The sequence below is a fragment of the Volvox carteri genome (genome assembly GCF_000143455.1).
Source record: "Volvox carteri f. nagariensis unplaced genomic scaffold VOLCAscaffold_14, whole genome shotgun sequence".
NCBI classification, from domain to species: domain Eukaryota; kingdom Viridiplantae; phylum Chlorophyta; class Chlorophyceae; order Chlamydomonadales; family Volvocaceae; genus Volvox; species Volvox carteri.
This window is the reverse complement of record NW_003307557.1, coordinates 1,661,126-1,681,358: the sequence shown is the minus strand read 5'-3', so window position 1 is coordinate 1,681,358 and position 20,233 is coordinate 1,661,126. Positions and strand designations below refer to the sequence as shown.

Here is a 20,233-nt window from a genome sequence, read left to right as displayed (position 1 = left end):
CGCAAGTTGATATTATCACGTCCTACACCGTCCATATGATGGGGGGCCACCTCCCATTTCATCACTCCTCAAACACCCGAGGAGCTGGCAGGCGGATTTGAACCCGGGTCGACTGGGTCGACTGGGAGCAGAAGTCAGGCCTTAACTTCTGCCAGCCGCCTGCCTGTATGTATGTATGTATATCTTTGCCTCGGGTGATGACTGGCGTGAGGGAAAAAATGAAGTGAGGTAGGAAAGAGTAATAAAGGATTGGATGGTTGGGGACCATGGCCAGCACAGTTAACAGCACACAGCCCTGTCCTGGAAGCCCTCATTGAGGGTGTGGCTGCTGATAATGATTGTTGACCATGTTCTAACTCATCTGCTTACAGGCAGCTGGGTGGGGTTGACGTGGATAGTGTCAGCTTATGGGCACCTGGCAGGAGCAAGGGGGGGGGAGGTTTTTTCACGGCGGCTATGCATGAGTATATAGCGTAAGAGTTCTTTGCGGCTGCAGACAAACAATCTTTTTGTTTGCTGCTTACTCTTCGGAGGGGATTTGATGATGACAAGCCATGGCGGCTGCGGTGACTGGCATTTGTTGGGAAGCTGGAACGAGAGCTGATGTGGGTTGTGCGGTGATACTACGCTCCGCAGGGCCCTCCATTTCCCCGAACCGAAAGTTTTTTTTTGCGAATCCTGTGTGGTATGAAGAATGATTTGTGGCCCAAAATGATGGTCCTACCGGCTGGAAGGGGGTGTAGTTGGCGCAGGCACGTGTCGGACTCGTTACATGCCCTTACATGCATGGTTCTGTAGGCCATGAACTAAAACGCGTTTTCCCGCTGCAGCAAGAGAATGGGAAAAGGGCTACCAGGAGAGCTCCCTTCCGCGCCTACATGGCATATAAACCCGCGTAACACCATGCTTAACGTGGACCGTGTGGTATTGGATCGCAGCACCAGCCAGGGTTTAATATAGCCTGGTTGGGATGCGCCCGTAAGCCCATTATCTCAAACATGCAATAGCAGGTAGCAAACTAACTGACAGTTACGTGGAAGCCGTCCTGCGACTAAGTTAGGTACCTGTATGGAGCGGCGCTCCGCCTGCCCCAACTCCTACGTGTCCAAATCCGCACACAACCCCACCATGGGGCATATGTGGTGAAGATGGCAGTCATACACCCAAAAGCCACACGCCACCATCTGGTCGACCATGTATTCCGCATCCGCTCTTTCCCACCCTCACATCCATCAAGCAAATACACCCGTACTTTCAGTTTGCACTCCGCGCACTCGTCCAACAAAATGCCATGATCGAATAACTGTGCGACCGAAAAACAACCGTCAATCATGAGCGTCCAACAACCAATCGTTGTCTGGGGCATTCGGTGTAATTAAGCTGACGAATTCCCATCCTGTCCCATCCTTGCGACGACTGCAGTGTGATAACACTACAGTGCTCCATTCACATGCTAAGCGCTGTCTTCTACCCTCCTTGCATTATCACGCCCCTGGACCCGACCCGCACCTGCCCACACAGCAGCTATACTACCTCCCCACTACTGCGACATATGCGGTTCTCATCAAAGTCTGGATTCTTGGTACACTTACGAATAAGCCAGAACAACAAAACTACAAAACCCTCGATGAATGTTGCGAACTACGGATGGCCGCGCTGCTGCCGCAAGCGCGGATACCCACATCCCAACACCGCCCTTGAAAAAATATGAATGTCAACGTGAGTGATATCAACGCCCCATCCGAGCTTCTTCGATGCCACGGCAAACCATGCTTGGAGATACTGGAAGAGAACAACGCAGCGGCTTAGGGTAAAAAACTGAAAATACCAATTTGGCAGTTAGCAGTTGAGAAAGCAAAATCGCGCCGCGCCATGCCAGGCTGTAATTACTACAAGAGCATTAAACATCTTTTCAGGAATCCATATGAAAAGATCCAGTGCCTGATGTTTCCTCTCAAAACATCCAAATTTCCTGATCGCTTGAAAACACAACATGACAGCACAGTTTCCAACGGAGACCACTTTTCCTCAACTGCAATTGCCGACGATATACCTCCCAGCTCCACAACTTGAGCTCCAGGTCTTCTTGCTAACGGTTAAAAAGCAAAACATTCACGGAGTTCACGTCCATATTAGAAATCAAAATCCAACTTGACAGCCCGCTGCGATTAGCTTTTAGCCATCCTGCCGTTCTACGCTCACCTCTGCATCCCCGCCGTAGAAGCGTCCTTCCAACAAACTGTTAGTGGAGCGAACGCATCCTCAATTAGCACCTTGAAGGTCATCCAACTGGCACTCACGCGGCGCTTCACCGCCACGGCCCAACCTCTGCGACCGCCTCCGCCTCCGGCCGCGCCTCCGCCGCCACCGGCAGCAGCTTTCGCACTGCCACCGAAGTCGCCGGAGGAGGCACGGTGTTGTTGCCGGCGCGTTGCTTGTGCCCCAGATCCATAAGCCTTACGCCTGTTTGGCGCGCTGCCCAATGCATCATTGCTGTTCGGTCCTGAACCTGGATGCGACGTCCCCGTGAAGCTGCATGACGTTGGATTTGAATTTAACGAGCGGCGGCGGCTGGAGGTGGGCATGCGCCCAATGGACACAGGCGTACCGGTGGCCACAGCAGAGACAGCAGCAATACTACTACTAGTAGTGGTAGCGGCAGCAGCAGCTGCGGCGGTAGCAATAGCGGCATGAGCCATGGTTCGCTCCTGGGCACCGAAACTGAACTTCGATGTCAAATGTCTGCCCAGCGGCATTGGTGATGTAGGGCAGGAGCGGGCATAGGTACTTGCAGCGATAGCAGCAACGGCAGCAGTGGTAATGGTGGTAGTGGTGGTGGTGGCGGTGCCATCCCTGCAGCCTTGAGCAGACGCTTTTAGGCAGGTCTGCGAAGCAATGCCGGCGGAACCCACCATAGTCCCGCAGCCGCTGTGGAACTGTGCCTGTGCCGCCGTCCCAGCCGCCACGGCGCATGCAGCCGCTGCCGCTGCCGTCGAGGTTGCGGCGGCGCCAAAGCTGCCGTTCAACATCTTTACGTTGGTGCCCAAGCTACGTGTGCCGGACCCCCAGCTGCCTCTGCGAGCATGACCGCCGCCACCACCGCCACCGCTTGCCATGACACTGCCGACGCGTCCACTGCCGCTACTGATGCTGCGCCAGCTGCCTTGGTTGACGCTGTTCAGATAGTCTGATATAACAAGCAGCGGAGCAGGGAGCGCGGCCTGGCCGCTGCGGCGCCGTCGGGAGCTGCTTCCGCTGATCGTGTGCGGCACAGGCCGTGCCATCGTCAGTGTCACCGCCGCTGCCCCGTATAACTTATTGGGTGTCTCAATCACAGACCTAGGCAGGTGTACTTGCAAGCCGCTAACGGCACCTGAATCACCAGCCGTGCCTGACATCGTTGTCGGGCCTGGTGTCGTTGGCGTTGTCGCGGTTGGGGAAATGCCGCACATTGCCTGCTCCGGCTCCGGAATCTTGACAAAAAGTGTCCTGCGCTTTGCCACTAACGACGGTGCCTCATGACGGGGTCGCTCGCTCCCGGGTGCTGATGCCTTGCCATGGTCTTGCACGACAGGAGGAGCGGCAGCTGGGGCGGCGGCAGAATCGATGGCAGCTGCAGCAGCAGCGGCTGGGTCCCACGCCAGCTGGGGATCGATGGCGGCGCTGCGGTCGTGGCGCGGCTGATGACGGTCCCTCTCCGCCGTGACATGCTGGGCAGGCAGGCTGGCGATTGTGCCCAGGCGGAAACTGATGGAGCGACACATGCTAGCTGCGGTAGCGCCGTCAGTGGCAGCGATTTGGTACATGGAACAGGTGGTGCCGCCTCCACCTCCGCCAAGTGGTGACAAGTGTTGGAACAAGCTGCCGTCTTGGGGTTGCGCAACCCGGGTGGTGCTGCAGCTACAGCCGCGTTCAATGCAGGGAACGTGGTGGTCCACGTGGGCAGTAGTGGAGCAGCCACGCGGCGGCATGGCGTGGTTTGGTGCTGCGCTGGAAGAAAGGGACCACCGTCGTTATGATGCAATACTAATTTCTGAGGAAGACGTGGAGACGGTGGTTCCTATCACTCGTTGACCTTGGGACTGTAGGTCTTGGGGATGGAACTTCTAGGTGCTGGAAGGGGACAAGGATGGAACGGGGGAAAAGGGACACTGGTGCAATTTGAATGCCGACATGGAGCAGAGTTGAACTCCGAAAGCCCGTCTTGAACAGCGGCACACCGGAATATGTTCCGAAATCCTAGAACGCGTAAGCAATTGCATCTCTTTGTGATTATGTGCAGAGAAGACCTTCGGTATGCTTGTTCCTCGTCAACTCTCGGGTTGGGTTGGGATTCCCCAATAGACAAACGTCATTTTTTAATTAGAGACATACCTTTGTTGCTCCAGGCAATTATAATTTACCCGTACAGCACTTGCAGTTGAATTGCGCAAGCCATTGAATTGCTGTGGCATCTAAGTTACCCAAGCTTGAGCTGAGCACGATGGCTGCGTGCGTCAGGAGACTAAGGGCAGTAGCATGGGACGATTCTGAAACAGAATTGCACATTTAAGGCGAATTGAAATGTATAACAGTCCTGCCGGCATTTCCGCGCGTTTCCGCGCACTTCTTATCCAGTACAGCCCCAAGAACCTGCTTATGCCAAAAGCACACGCATTTAATCCTTTCACCGTCTAGGGATAAGCGATCGACAAGGCCGTTTCGGCGTTTTGGCTGTACATTCCAAAACCGATTCGGTGGTACTGCCGTTTATGATAGTGATGAACACTGTACTGCCCATAAGGATATACTACTAAACCCCCGATACTTGAAAAATTCACCCAGGTGTGCATGAGCGCTTATTTTGATATTCAACCCTGATGATCTTTAGGCGCGCCTCCTTCCGGAAAAACTTGGAATCCTGTACGTGCAGACCGACTTGGCCAGCTTTCGGGCAGCTTCCTGCGCCATACGAATTGAAGGCAATTGTAGATCGTATGCATGCGTGCTGAGCCGTACACACAACGCCTGCGCCGACACGCGCGATGACGAAACCATAACCGTTACAGGGTGCGGACAAATCCCAATCCCCGAATACAGTAGCACGCTAGATCGCACCCGGTCGCCCTCCCACACCACTTGCAATCCTAAACCGGTCCTCCTGTCACCACACCCAAATCCCCAAGCAATCCCAAGACACTCCTCCAGAGCCACACCATACCCCTACGGCTGCTTTTGCTCCAAGTCCCTCGCCTCCTCACCTAATAACAACAACATCACGCTACACGCCGCAACCGCCAACATCAGGTAGGAGCACGTCAGCGCAATACCGAGCCTCATCCCACACCCCTCGTCCCTCCCCCCCTTCGTCCCCTGTCCTCCTCCTCCTCCTCCTCCTCCTCAGTGGACGTCTCCTGGGCCTTCTGGCCCCGCCAAACCACCAATCAGACAAAAAAGACGCCAAGGAGTGAGCTCAAGACCCGCGGGTCGGCCACGGTCCTGCGTCCCTCAGAAGAAACACTGCCCATGAGTGTGCGCGTGTGTGTCTGCCAAAGTGCGACAGTCAAGTGATGAGGAGATCAGGATGCGTTTCCCGAATAAAGGTATAGAGTGATTGAGCTTTTGGGAGGTGTGTAAGTGTGTGTATGTGTGTGTCTGCAAACAAGTGTGGTGAGGTTCGGTGAGCCGTGATGCCGTTCATCCCATAAAGCCAGGGTTGGTGTGTCCAGTCGCATGCTAGGAAAGGCTACAAAAGTACACGTACAAGCGTATAGCAGGAAATCCCTACAAGCGCATAAAATACACAGCTCAGATAAGATACACATCTAAGGCCCATGGGAAGCAAACACAACACCAACCAAAACCAAAACCGATGGCGTCCGACTGATATGATAAGTTTAGTTTTAGTGCTCACGAACTACATCGCCCCAAGTCATTAAAGCTTCGCCATGTACGTGCTATGCACTGCACACCGCACATTGTTTTCTGTACAAGACGGCGAAACGCAATCAAGTCGTAGTCCTACACAAAACGAGTCTCGTTGAAACAAGAAGCTTCGCCGGCCATTCGACAACATGGACACGACGGGGAATATGCAAACGTACCAAGTGCGAGGCGCACGCGTGCACATGGTTTAAACTCGACACTGCGCGTTGGCGACACCGCCCAGCGCAAAACTTCAAGAATGGTTTGACGAGGATAAAAACGACCAGGATGATTATAAACAGTGAAAAATCTCAGGGCCCATGCCAAAACACCCCAAACTCTTCAGCCGCACGGAATCTTCTCTGCATTTTTTGACGGTCTATTGGTTCTATCAATGCCTCAGAGGCCTAACCTCAGCATATGGGTCGTTTGTTGGTCCAAAACAACAACAACAGGGATCTTAAGAAGGGGTTTGCTAAAGGGGTATGCGAGCTAGGGCCACTCCTCGCCACTCCTCGAACAGCTTGCCACTGCCGTCCGTTCGAGACACGACACTCATTTGCCGCACTGCAGCGGCCGGCAATCCCCAACTCACGCACGCGACCTAACAACAACCAAAACTACCAACGAACCAATTAATCAACCAACGATCAACGATAACTAACCAATCAAACAACCAGGCTGCAGGCTCCCTGAAGGGTCTTTAGACAGTTCCCGCCGTCCCGCAATCCTTGACGATGATGATGATGATGATAGCAGACTCCCGATAACCTAGCGCCTCCTGTGGCTGTGTGCATTTCCCCCACCAGGAACAGCACCACCGGCGGCAAGGTAACGGCAAACGGCCGCTACGTCCTACTCATGTGGCTCAACCTTCATCTCCAGCGACCCCAGACTCGAGTATTGCGAACGGGGAAGCTAGTAAGGAACGATGCCCATCCGCCAAGGACGACGCCCTCCCCCCAGGGGCCCGGAGTCGGTCCGGAGATCAAACGACACTCAGCTCTCAGCCCCTCCCCACATGCCTCATCTTGAACCGCTTTATACACTCCTCGGCTGTCCTGGGCGCCTTTCTAACCCCCTTCCCTACCTTTCCACCTGGCCGCCGTCGCCAGCTCAGCTAAGTCTCCGACCAGCTCAGCTCAGCCTCGGACTCGAGATGGACTCCGCTCGCGCTTCATTCCTGACAGACCCACAGGGCCCGAACCCAGCGGACGGCGGAACGGCGTCCGGTGCATGGGCGGCGGTCCCGCCAGTGTCAGTGCCGCTACCGCTGTTGCTGCTGCTGCTGGTGCTGGCGCCGCTTGTGCGCTAGGGGAGCCACGGATCACCGAAGCTTTCACTGCCGCCAGTGGTGTTGCCCGTGACTCACGGGTCATCATCACTGGCCCAGCGCTACTCCTGCAGATGCGTGAGTTTTCCGTGGCTTTGGGGCTGCCCGCCCGGACGCATTTGCGGCCATGTTGTTGAACGACGTTGGACGACGTTCCGGCGGCGCCAACGAGCTGGACAGTGGCGCCTTGGGGCGCAAATGTGTTCTTCGTCTGGGCGGGGATGTTTGGGTTTGTGCTGGGCGCCGGGCCGGTGCCAGAGCCTGGGCTGGTGTGTTCCTGCGCACCGGTAACCCCGCGAAGAAGTTCGGGGCCCCCAGTGGGCACTGCCACAGCCGCAACTGCCTCTTTTAACTCCGTAATGGCTGCTGCTGCTGCGGATGATGATGAGGAGGAGGAGGATGCGATTTTCGGTGCTGTCGGCGCTGTAGGTGCAGCTACTGTAGCCGTGCTCTTCGCCGCGGGTGGAGCGTTTCCTGCCGCCGGCGCCGCCACCGGCGGCGGCGGCGTGGCGCCCACCTCAGCGGCACTGACTAGCAGCTGGTGCAGCGGCAGCGACGGGCCAGCTTCCGCTTCGGTTTCCATGGGCGCAGATGGCTGTGATGGCGGATCCACGTGCTCGCCAATGCCCTGCGTCTGAATGTGCCGCTGCCGCTGCAGATGCTGCTGCTGCTGTTGTGGCGGCATCTCCTGCTGAGGCGAAGGCGGGTGTGTGGGTAAGAGCAGCAACTGCTCGGGTGTTACGCCGTCAAAGTCCAGCACCTCCCAAGTGCGGCCCAGCTCCCGCCACCAAGCGGCGCCGTAGTCGCGGAGTAGCGGCTCCCCTGGAGCGATGTCACGAAGCGCTACGAGCACAGGCAACGTGAGGCCGCGAACGCAAACGGGCAGCACCTGCAACACACACAGTGGGGCGATACAGAGAGCGTCGATACACGGCCCACCGGTACCACGCCGTTCAGTCCGTCCGTCCGTCCGTCTGTCTGTCAGTCAGTCAGTGGCAGGGGTGACAGGCGGCCTGAAGTGATCGGCCTTCTCGCCAGGAGTTGTGCGATTTCCGCACAAGTGCAAACTCGTCATAGTCATACTCTCAGCGGACTACGTGGCATTTGAAGAACACTCGCGCTACTCATTGGCGCTAAGACGTAAATGACATGACGTCTTTTCCGGTAAGGTGGGTTGTTGGGGAGGAAGGCGGGTTGTGTGGCGCCTGCATACATACATACATGCATGCATGCTTACATATACCACAGTACCCCTATCAACGCGATCTGAATCCTTCCTGGAAAGGAAGGTGACGGATGAAGACGACGTCAGCTGCTACGCACCACGCAGTTCGCAGGCGGTGGGCAGTCGACGTCGTTGTCCTGCAGCCACGCCTGCGGTCGGACCCGTGGGTCGTTGATGAGCGCCGCCATGTTGCCGTACCCCAGCATGCTGATCTCCAACGGCACAGGCCCTACGTACACAGGCGGGGGGAACCGAGTATGGGTAAGACGAACCACAGGCAGACGAAGCAGGTACCAGAAATAGACGGGCCCCAAGGGGACACAAAACCAAGCGCGCGCGAGGTGCTTAGTGCGACCGAGGTACACAGTTTACTGCAGACCCCCTACGGCAAGGCGAACACATCACCAGAAGCAAACCCCGTGGTCCACCACCTGACCGCGACCGTGATTCCTTGCATATCGCCCTGCCGCAAGGGCCGGCCTAGGGTTTACCTTCGCCTAGGGTATTATTGGGATATTACCCGGCCGGCTACAACACACAACCTCCTATGTTTCCTCCAGAGATTGAAACCTGCCCATTTGACAGCTCATTTCGATTCCTGTGAAAAGCACCTGAGGGGGGGGGTGTACCCGTGTCACCAAGGAAACACAGTACACCGCATAGCAGGTAGACGTTCCCCCCACCCCCCGCACCCACTCTCTCTCTCACACACACACACAGACATACAAACTTGCAAAACAGAATACACATGCAACACCCACCGGCCGCGCCCTCCGGCGTGAGATCCAGTCCAGGGTACGGCATCCGGAATGCATCCGCCACAAACCGCCACGCCACCGCCAGGTCCGCCGGCGCCGCTCGCTGCCGCAGCTCCGAAACCAACTCGCCGGAGCAATCACGGAAGCCCCGCGATGCGAAGCGCGCCGCCGCGCCAGCTGGCATGACGTAGCCGCCAACCACCCCTAGCACCGCGTTGCGCCGCAGCGGCGCCGTCGCTACCAGCCCCGCCGCGCCCCCACCGCCTCCGCAGCGTCCCGGCTTCGACCCATCAGGCACCTCCGACGCCGAATACACCAACGGCGCAACGCCGGCCGCCAGCTCCAGTCCCTCCGCCGGCAGCGGCGCGTCCCACTCGCTATCCTCCGCCATCAGTCCCAGGAGACGCGCCACCAGCGAGCAGATTACGTTGGCGCTGAGCCTGTGCTCCTTGAATGCGGCGGCCGTGGCAGAAGCGGCAGTCGTCGTATAGTCGGTGAAGGCGAACGGCAGCTGGATCTGTACGGCCACTGGGTCAGCGTTGACCAGGCTGTCACTGAGAGCCGCTTGCCACTCGCTCATGAGGCGGAGTACGGAGGGCACCAGATCAGGGTGGAAGGTGAGACCGCACAGTCTCAGCTCCCCCGGCCGCAGCGGCGGTAGCCCAAGGCCGTTCTTGCGGCCGTTCAAAGGGAGCGGAACGTAGCCGTGCAGCTGCCGCAAAGATGCCGCCGGACCTGTGGAGGACGCCGCCGCCGCCGCCACCAGCGGCCCCGCCACCGTCACCGCGGCCGCTGGCGCCGCCGGTGCCGTTGTTGTTGCTGTCGTTGCTGTCGTTGTCATTGTCGCTGTCGTCGTTTGAAGTGCAACGGTGGATCCTGCGTCATTGCGAGCACGCGAACACGCTAGGGCAGGTGGTGGTGGCCCGGCCGCCACCTGCACGACATCATCGTCACTGTAGTGTTTGTGCAAGGCGGCCTCCTCAGCTACCGGCGGAGTCCTCCCGCCACTACCGGCTGACGTAGCATCGCCCGTCGCTACAGCCGGGTCGCTGCTGCCGCCGCCGTCTTCATCGACGCTGCGCCCGCCGTTCAAGTCTCCTGCGGTGCCGGCGGCGGCAATATCCATGCTCTCGACAGCGCCGCCGCCAGCCACAGCGTCCATTGGTCTTATAGCGTCGACACCAGGATCAGACCTGTCACACCCGGCGTTGTTGTTGGCCCCAACAGCCTCGGCCGCCGCCGCTGCCGGCAGCGGAGGGCATGATGCTGCATGGAACGCACCCCCTGCGGTCGCCGTCTCAGTGCACGGACGCTTTGACGGCGGACGGACATCCGGTGCTGGCGCCATCGCAGCCTCCTCCGTATCGCCGTAGTCCACACGTGCGCCAGCCTCTGGCGGCGCAGCGTTCGCGCCGCCAGGAGTTGGCGCGCCGATGTCTATTGCAGCGGTGGCGTCAACCTCCGCATCAGCGTCCATGGCGGCTTCCTCCGCAGTAGCCGCAGCCTCGAGGACGGCTCCTCCTTCGCCCTGCTGCCGCCCCTCACCGCCCTCAGAACGGCAGTCGCAGTCATCCTGGTGGTCAACTTCGCCGTCGGCGCCTTCGTTGTCCCCTGGGGCCGGGGACATCACGCGCCGGCGCTTCCTCATCGCCGAAACGGCGGCCTGCGGTACTTCACCGGCAGCCGCGACAGGGACGGTAGCGGACACGGCGCGTCGCGCCCGCGTCGCCATGGCTTCCCGGGGCTGGCCCTCCTCCGCGGTCGTCCTGCGGCTCAGTCGGAGGTCGAAGCCCAGGCCCGTGGCCCCTAGCCAGTAGGCCCGCACTTCAACCAAGTCGCTTGGCCGGGCTCCAACGTACCGCATCCACGCCTGTAGTCCGCCAACCGTCCATGACGACGAGGAGGACGGACATGACGAGGTAGAAGCAGAGCTTCGGAGACTGGGCTGACGCCGCAGCCATCCCATGCCCACGTACTCCTCGCCGCCTCCGCTGCCGACGGCCTCCGCTCCGTCGGCAGCACCAGCACCAGCAGCACCAGCACCAGCACAGCATGCAGACCCTCGCAGTGCCACCGCGCGCACGGCGCCGTCAGTCGTCACGAGGCACCCCAGCATCGTCTGCCAGGTCGCCAAATGTCCGACGCGCAGTGGCAGCACGCCCTGCACCAGCATCCATTTTGCCAGGCATCGACGGGAGCTTGGTGGCTCGCTGCTGCCGCCGCCGCCATAGTCGACCCCTGCAGCGGCGGCCGTGGGCGCGGACACGCCCGGGCCGTTGAGCACTGCCAACCGAAGCCGCTGCTGCTGCCGACTTGCCGGGTGTACGCCAGCCCCATTGGCCGCGCCATTGGCTTTGGCACCGCTGCTGCACGCCAAAGGTAGTGTGAGGGCGATCCCGGCGCCACTCCGTAGCGCCACAGGACCACAGAGGGAGGGCAGACGACGGGAGGCGGCGGCAGGTGCAGCCGGCAGCGGCTTCGGTTGGCAGTCTGCTGGGTTTTGGAGAGTCCCCTCCACGAGTACTCCGCCGTCCACTCTCTCAATCTCCCGGCCCTCCTCCTCCACCTGATGCTGTCCAGGCCCAAGCGATCTGTCACCCTCCCCTCCAATCGATTGGACGCACGTAGCCGCCGCGCCAGCTTGCGCTAGCCCCTGGGCCGCCGCCGCCATTTCCTCCTCCGCGTTTTGCATTGCACCTTCCAGCCCATGTGAAATTCCCTCCGGTTGATCCCGCATTGCCGCCGCCTTGACCTGCTGTTGTAGCTGCTGCGGCTGCTGCGGCACCTGCGCTGAAAGCAGCAGCGCCTCCTGGCTCCCCCCGTGAATATCACGTCCGCAGCCTCGTCCTGCAACATCGTCCTCAGCCACCGCCGGGTCGCCATCCTTCAGCGGCGACGCCCCGTTCCCGTTCTCGCCGCCCGATGACACCTGCACCTCCTCCATCTGTGCTGCGGGTCCCAAGGCCGCACCCGTGGGCAGGTGCGCGCCGTCATCCTCCTCGTGCTTCACCGCGACAACGTACGGCGGCAGCGCCGGCGCAACCGCCGGCCGGGGTTGCAGGGACGGCGGCTCCAGCTGCGTCGACCGCCAATGGGACTGGCACGACCTCAACCACACATGTACCACCGGCTGCTGTGGGGGTTGAGCGCTCTGGGCCGGGACCTGCACGGGCGCTTCCACCTTAACCTCCGGCAGCCGCATCAGCTGCCGTGCACATTCCACCTGTTGCTGCTGCTGCTGTTCCTTCTGCTCATTCTGTTGCTGTTGCTGTTGCTGGGGTAGAACGCTAGACACCACGCCTTGCGGCTGCGGCTGACGGGACCGCAGTCGCGGATGTAACTCTGGCTGTGGCTCTGGGCCGTTGTCCATCCGCGCAGTCGACTGTGGCCCATGCGTCCCCTGCGTCCGGATGGTCTGCTCCCGAGGCAGGTTGGCCTCCTGCTGCAACGGAATCGGCTCCACCAGAATCCCGCCGCGCACCGCATCTCGCACCACCCGTAATCGTGTGCCGTCCGTTACACCTAGGTCCCGCATCAGGGGCGTCAGGCGTGTAATCCGGCAATTCGCGTGAAGCACTCGCAGCTGTGCGTCGCGGCATTCCAGCACACGCGGCTGCTGCCCGTCGCCGGCGACGACGTCGGCGGAGTTTGTCGTGACGACGTCTGTTTTGGTCGTGGTACGGCCGTACACAACCACGCCCACGAGCCGTCTCCGTGCCGTCGCCAGCATGTCCGCACCAAACAATACCTGGACGGAGCGCACGGGAAGCTTCAAGGTGGACCGTCCCCAGGTGGCCATGAAGACAACCGGACAGGGCCCGGGGGTAGCACTTGGGATGCCAGAGCCAGTGTGGGAAGGCCCCGCGCCCGAGGCGGCGGCATCTGACGAGTTGCCAGCTGCTGCGGTTGCACCGGCGGCCGCGGCATCACCGTTGGCCGTGACAAGTGCTTCGGTGTCCATGAATGCGTTGGCGGGCAAATCGCGGCTACTGGCGCGGGGTTCCACAGCGTGAGGTGCACTTGGTGGTGGCGGCGCTTCCTGGGGATACGGTGCGGGCGGCGGTCCAGGTGCATCCGTCTCCAGCTTGATGCTCCTGGAATCTGCAGCCAGGTAGGAGGCTAAGTCCTTGGCAGGAAGGGCTGTTTCCGACCCATTTGGTGGGATATTCCGAGTCTTAAGCTGGGCTGCTGGATGCGTAGCTTGGTCGTCGGTGTCTTGGGCAGCAGTGGGAGGTGCACACTCCTCGGCCGGCGCGGCCTGCGGCTGTCGCTGATACCTGATCGCCTTATGGCAGCTGAGCTCCGACATATTAGCTGTTTGGGGGGCGCATGTTGGGAATGCGGGGAAGGCTGATGGTGGACGTGAAGTCACGTTGAAAGTGAAGGCAGAGAAGAGGGACGCCAGTCCTAAGGGCTTTGGAGGCGTCCCCGACGCCTTGCCAGCATTCCTGGACTGCATGCCAGCCGTCCAATGTTGCAGCTATAATTATTGTGTTGAATGATTTTCCTTACGCGGCTCGGCGGACTGCAAATCAAGCTGGTCTTCTCGGAGGAACCCAACGCTGACCGACCATAGAAAGTCGTCAGTCCAGGAAAATTTCAATTGCAGCAGCTTAAATTTTTCACCATGCAAACAAAGCTGCGTCCAGTATGAGCTCGGCGTCGCGCATACAACCTCTCGCTAGGGTTAGCGTTTCCTAGCTGGTACCATACACCCCATATCGATCAACACCAGTTGTGGCAAATCTTGGTCTCCTGTCCTTGAGGAATACTGCATAACCCTAGGTTGTTATGTAACGCGCCTAACGGGGCACGACAAAAGTGTGAGCCAAGATGAATACTGCACGATATGCCGATCACTGTTGTTGGAAGGTGCTGGCTGTTCCAAGATTTTAAATTTATTGTGCAAAATTTGCTACAGCGAGCATGCATAAGCAACATAAGGTACGGCTTTGCAGAGTTACGAAGGCAGGCCTTTCATGATGACATTCTGCCAGACGTGTGGCAGGTGCTAAGCTTACATTTTCCTAATATTTAATATATAACCTTGACAAGACAAAAACTGCTAAAGTGTGTGCAAATGCATATGCTTGCCGTTTCTTGTGAAACCCAGCTCTGGTGAAACCCACATGCCAGAGCTTCGGTAGAAAAGTAGGTCCCATGGGCATGCTTACTAAGATCCATAACCCCTTAGACTTCTTGCATCCTCGCTTCTTCTCCCATCCCTTTATAAATAATTATAAGTCCCGTGGGCCCCTGCCTTCCTCCCTGGGTCGCTTTGATGCTCACAGGGCAGATCCTGGACCGCAGCGGTAGGGACCAGGAGGAATTCCTGCCATGGACTCTGGTTTGCCCTGAAGCAGCTACATCCGGCCGCAGACCGGCTAGTGGCGTAGGTCCGCCTTGCTGCGTATCGCGATCAGCTTCAAGCTCTGCCCTATCTTTATGTCGTATGAACGAACGGATCATCTGTAGTACCGGAGCACGTGTTGATTTATCTGGAACAGGACTGGTTAGACACCATACCGGGTTTGCTTTTGCTGCGGGTGCTTCCAAGTCTGTTAAGGTTGCTTTGCGTCTGACCCCTAAAACAAAGGAAGATTGCTGTTGCTAAGAGCTTGCAAGGCCTCCTTGTTAAGGTTACGCAACGGTGGTCGGAATATCAGTGCCGGGCGCAAGGATGCCGGGCCACAAGGGCAACACTACAGCGGCCCGTGCCTAGAAGGCACGAGATTCTCCTACCACAATGGTGGAATAACCACCAGAGCACCAGCAGGGAAGCGGAAAGTAAAAGCGACCTGCAGCTTACTGGCAAAATGCTGGCACAGTGGCGCTGAACTGTGCTCAAACCACGCTCCCCACAGCTGCACAACGCATCTGTTTTTCAAGGGGTGCGCCAGCGACCAAACAGCGACCACTATACACACACAAAAAAAACCATTACAGTCTTCGGTCCCTACTTGCACAGTAGGTGGTCCCACCGGCCGACCAATACGTTGCTCAAGGTTTGCACCGGCCTCGATGCAAATTACCCAGGCAAAACTACTCGACGCGCCGGACTCACCCCTAGCTACTGCTTCGTTGCATGCTATCCTGTCAAGCACCACAGCGCTAAACCCCCCAATACCTCAACATTCCGTGTCCCAGAATCTCGCTCTCGCTCCTATAGCGTACAGGGCCAGGATAGGCCCTCGTCATCCCCCAATCACTATAGCTGTTATGTTCTGGCCAGCATGTACATTCTTTCCTCGTGACCACTCTTGGGATCCAGCTTACTACACTTCAAGTGCCATCTACGCCCCGCTCGTCCTCCCTGGCAACCGCAGCTGAGAAGATAGCCTTCACTTGAGCAGGCTCTTCACCACTGATTTGACATTGAGCTTCTTCAGGTCGACGTATGTCTGGCCACAGCCCACGAACATGACCGGCGCGCCGCTGGTGTAGACCATGCTGAGCGCCGCGCCCACCTTGTCGTCAATGGTGTCAAACTTAGTCAACACGATGCCGTCGATGACGCCGCCGTGGCGGCGCGTCAGCGCCGAACCGTCATCGTTGCCGCGGCCGGAAACGCCAGTAGCCCCGGAGGCTGCCGCGGCGGCAGCAGTAGGCGCAAGGTCCGACAGGGCCTTGTTGAACTTGGTCAGTTGGTCCACGGCGTCGTTGCCCACCAGGGCCTCGCCCACGAAAAGCACCAGGTTGGGGTTGTTGACAGCGATCAGATTGGACAGGGCGCGCATCAGCGGCTGGTTGTCCTGCAAGGGTGCAAGGGGGGACCAGGGTCAAAAGTTACATCGTAACTGCCAAGTCAGAACTATTGCAAAAAGTACGGCTGGTACGCATGCGCGTTAAGAAGTTGGGTCATTGGCAGAAGCAAAGGACTGAGTGCCGCTGCACGGTCTAGCGATGCTGGGCGATGAGTTCCAGGCCGAGATCCTGGCGCGGCCCTAGAGCCATCCTCGCATCCAGTTGGACAAAGGACAACATATCCCAGAGATTTTCAGGAGACACGCAACCGCGAGCGCCTTTGCACTGTGCCGGGTTAGCGGAGAACAACCGCAAAAAGGGGCCCCGACGGCCAAATACACAAAACCAATTTTGCTACTGCCAACCCGCATTTTAAAACCCGCCACACGCGCGTGCACCCTCGCCCTTCAATACGCACACTTTCCATCGCCCACCTGCATGCGTCCGGCCGTGTCCACGAGGACCACGTGCTGGCCGTCGCGCTCAGCCTGGCGAATGGCCTCATACGCGACCTTGGCAGGATCCTTCTCATAGCCGCGCTCATACAGTGGCACACGCAGCCGTGCACAGTGAGTTTTAAGCTGCTCCACCGCACCTGTAATGCGCCACCACCCGAGACAGCAACAACAGCGGCAACAGCGATGTTTCGTGCTGGGAAAGGGTAAACGGGAATTCCTTCCCGAAGGGTTGAGCAGAGTGCAGCGGAGGGCCAAGCCAAGCACACAGCCTCAAAGGCCATAACCCGTTCTTTATTTAACATCTTTTACCACCCTGCATATTCGGGCTGCTCTCCGATGTGCGTGCCGATTAAAAAAGAGGGGTCAGCAGAAGTGCGCACGTCCACCCGCCCGCTTGGACAGCTACCGGGGCCATGAACCACAACCAGCCCCGGGCGTCCCAAGCCTCGATTTCCCATGTCACATCAGTGGCACGACTTTGCAGGCTCGTCGTACTTACCAGCGCGGAACGTGTCACAGGCTGCGATCATGACCTTGATGCCGTGGCCGCCCAGCCAGTAAGCAATCTTGGCCAAATTGGTGGACTTGCCCACTCCATTCACACCGCAGAAGACGATGACGTATGGCTTCCCGCGGGCCTGAGCAGCGGTTGAACACGGAGTAGCGCATCGAGTCCTGTTAAGCGCACCGCCCATGTCAAGTCTTGGCAATGGCCGAGGCGAATCGCGCCGGCCTCGTGCAGGCTAGACGTACAGGCTTTCAGTTCGCTTTCTGCCATACCTCGCTTCACCAAACAATCCACTATCCACTATCCAAATAATCCACTATCCTTACACCGCCTTCGCAAATAGAGGCTGCTACCAACTGGTCACCGCACGATCATCGCCACCACCACCACCACCTGGAATCCCTTTGTTCTCTCCAAACACCTCATCTGCCCACCCCATCCCACCTGGCTCTTCTTTATGTCCAGCAGCACATCCACAGCGCGCTTGTTGAGGATGCCGGACAGCGCCTCCTCAAAGGCACTCCTTACAAAGGTCACCACACCCGTGAAGCCCGCAAGGCGCTGGCCTTCCAAACGCCGCCCCACGCTGTCACACACCTAGGAAAAAGAAAAAAATTGCAGGCAAGGATCAGGGGCTCGGAAGGGCACAAGGATGAGTACTTTCCATCAGTCCATCAGTCCACCAGCCAACCCATTTCATGAAATCCGCTTGAAATCACGGAAACACGTGCATAACAAGCTGCTCACCCGACAGACATTTCTCGTGCTGTTAGGGTAGCAAGGTAGCAAGCATAGCCAAACGCGCCCTTGCCCGCCACGCCACCCTTCGTCCACCGCATCTGTCGTAAAAGAAGCCTTTGGTACCTGATAGACCGTGAATCAGTCCCAACGCTGCCTGCCCGGTTGACTTCAACTACCCACCTGTGACGCGATCTCCTCTGCCACGTTGCGCTCCATCAGCTTGCGCTTCATGTCCGCAAGCGCCGGCTCCACATCCGCGCGGCTCAGCGCCGACGTGCCCACCACGTTCATCTTGAGGGAGCTAACGAACGAAGCCAATAGGCCCCTCTTCGCGGGCGCCGCCGCGGTCCCGGCCGCCTTTCCGGGCAGGGCGCTGTTGTTCGCCTCCTCCGACGGCACCTCGTCGTCCTGTCACACACATAGAGAGCAATGACCAGACACCAGCTTGTATATAAACCACTGCTTTACCTGCCCTTTAAATGCACAATTACGAAGCTACGGCAGCCGTCGGGTCCAATCTGCCGCTAGTGTACGCCCACATGTCCTAAAAGCACATACTTGCATACATGCATACTTGCTGCCTTGTGCCCCCTTTCAAATCTGCCCGGGGCCATCACGGCCAGCACCCCCAAACACCGCCCATACGCTCCCCCATAGCTTACGTCCTCATAGTCGTCCTCGTCCACGTCCATGCGCGACACTCCCGCGCGCTGAGCCCCTGCGCCTTCGTCCTCGGTGGCGGACGCCGACGTGCCTGACACCAAGTCCCGGTCGCTTGCCGTGGGCGGACCATCGCCCTCCTCGGTGTAGTCAATACGATCTGGGTTGTCTCCCTTGCCCGACGGGAACAGGGTGTTCCAATTGCGGGCCTAAGGGGACAACAAGAGAAGAAATGGGCAGAGGGCGTGAAATGAATGTCAGATAGTGCTGTCTAGCCGAAGTGAAACGCCCTTGTGCCGAGGGGCAATAGAAAAGGGAAAGGCACATGGTTCGAGTGATTCGGGTTCACTACTGCGGCTAGACGCCGCATAGACGCTTTGCAGTAAGGCGGCAAGGCAAATGCGACAGCGCACACCGCTTGCACCGCTTCATGGAAAAGCTGATAGATGAATTGGGGAAGGCGGCAGCGCGAGCGGTGGCAGGATTGAATGGGAGCCACGATCAAGACATTGCAAACTGCAAGAGCCACGCCTGCAATGGCAAGTGGCCCGGGCGCTGGCGCCGGGGCTGCGCTCGGCGGCCTTACACACCTTCTTCTTCGGCGCCGCGTCTTCCTTCTTCTTGCTGGATGCCTCCGCCTTGCTGGAGGTTGCAGCAGCGCCAGGACGGCCGCGAACACCCCGGCCACGTGATGCGATGCCTTTGGGCAGTTTGCTCACGTCGAAGGCACGCACGCCGTCCTGAACAACGCGGGCGAAAGAGTGTTCAAACCGCGTTAGGGACTTAAGCGGGACTCACGTGAAAAGATTTCATGCAGCAGGTTCTGTGCTAATATTCTGTGCCACCCCGGTCATGCATGCGCCGCGTGTACCCATGCTATCGTCCATATTGTAAACAATGTTCCATCCGCTGTACGTAATTTGCAAGTGCATCTTAGAATGAAGGATTGCACGTCGAGGACGTGCCAGCACTCCGTAAGCCATTGTAACAATACGGACGGGCGGGTAAGGGGCGCCTAAGGCCCCCCTCGGCTTGCAAATCTTACCTCCGCACCGCTTGTGTCGCCGTCCTCCCCATCGGCGGAAACCTCGCTGGATTGACCGCCAGCACCGTTTCCGCGTCGATTACCTTTTGCTGCAGTGTCGTCGTCCGCATCGGCGTCGCCGCCCGTCTTGCTGCCCGATTTCGTGCCCCCCGACTCCTTTTTGCCCTGACCTGACGCTAAGTTTCCATTCTGTACACACACGGCACAGCGTAAGAAAAGGACGAAGTCGTCATCGCAAATCGTCCAATGCGTAGAAAAGGGAGACAAAGCGGCAACCCTGATCTGAAGTAACGGTCACCCACCTGCTTGGCCATGACCACAGCCGCGGTCCTCATGGCGGGCTGGCGCTTTGATACTTCTGCTCTGGTTTCTGCTTCACGTAGCAGCCGATTAAAGACGTCGTCAAAACCTTTATAGTCCCGCTGACCCGGTTTGTATACGCCGACGAACTCGTCCTTGACCGCCGTTAGGAGCTCGTCGACGTAAAGTAAAGAAAGGGTTTTCTGGTAGACAGCTACGAACACCAGGCCCAATCCGTTGTGAAATGTCCACTTCAGTGCTTGGGCTGCGCCTGACTTTGGCACGTATGTGAAAGTATTTTCACCAAGACGTTCCTCCAACAAGCAACCCCTGATCAGGGCGTTGATGGCATCTAGCGGGCTGTGCCGCAGCGTTGTGAACTGCAGCATCCATAGGACTGCCCCACCCCTTTCAAAAGCAGCTACGAAGTCCAGCATTTTTCTTAGCTATAGCTATTAGAATACGCAAATTGAACTAGCAACATACATAAACCAGGGATAAGCCATACAAGTGAGTACGGCAGACGCGTGCGTGTCCTGCCTTCTTGCGTTCTTGGA

General features: G+C 58.4%; 2 protein-coding genes across 2 annotated transcripts; both read right to left on the bottom strand.

Moving 5' to 3' along the window:
- Nucleotides 1–623: 623 nt before the first annotated feature.
- VOLCADRAFT_104332 (uncharacterized protein) lies at nt 624–13,529 on the bottom strand (the record flags this gene model as incomplete). The annotated part of the gene is made up of 11 exons (XM_002949399.1): nt 624–727; nt 1,228–1,303; nt 2,203–2,239; nt 2,313–2,509; nt 2,913–3,829; nt 7,277–7,448; nt 7,755–8,126; nt 8,177–8,215; nt 8,561–8,691; nt 9,224–9,893; nt 10,155–13,529. 11 exons carry the CDS (start codon nt 13,527–13,529, stop codon nt 624–626), a joined length of 6,090 nt encoding a protein of 2,029 aa, XP_002949445.1.
- A 1,891-nt stretch (nt 13,530–15,420) lies between these two features.
- On the bottom strand, nt 15,421–20,113 carry VOLCADRAFT_74239 (uncharacterized protein; the record flags this gene model as incomplete). Its single annotated transcript, XM_002949398.1, has 9 exons — nt 15,421–15,972; nt 16,399–16,559; nt 16,922–17,060; nt 17,375–17,527; nt 17,852–17,998; nt 18,373–18,540; nt 18,922–19,071; nt 19,377–19,541; nt 19,679–20,113. The coding sequence occupies 9 exons, from the start codon at nt 20,111–20,113 to the stop codon at nt 15,562–15,564; spliced, it is 1,929 nt and encodes a 642-aa protein (XP_002949444.1). The 3' UTR covers nt 15,421–15,561.
- Nucleotides 20,114–20,233: the final 120 nt, after the last annotated feature.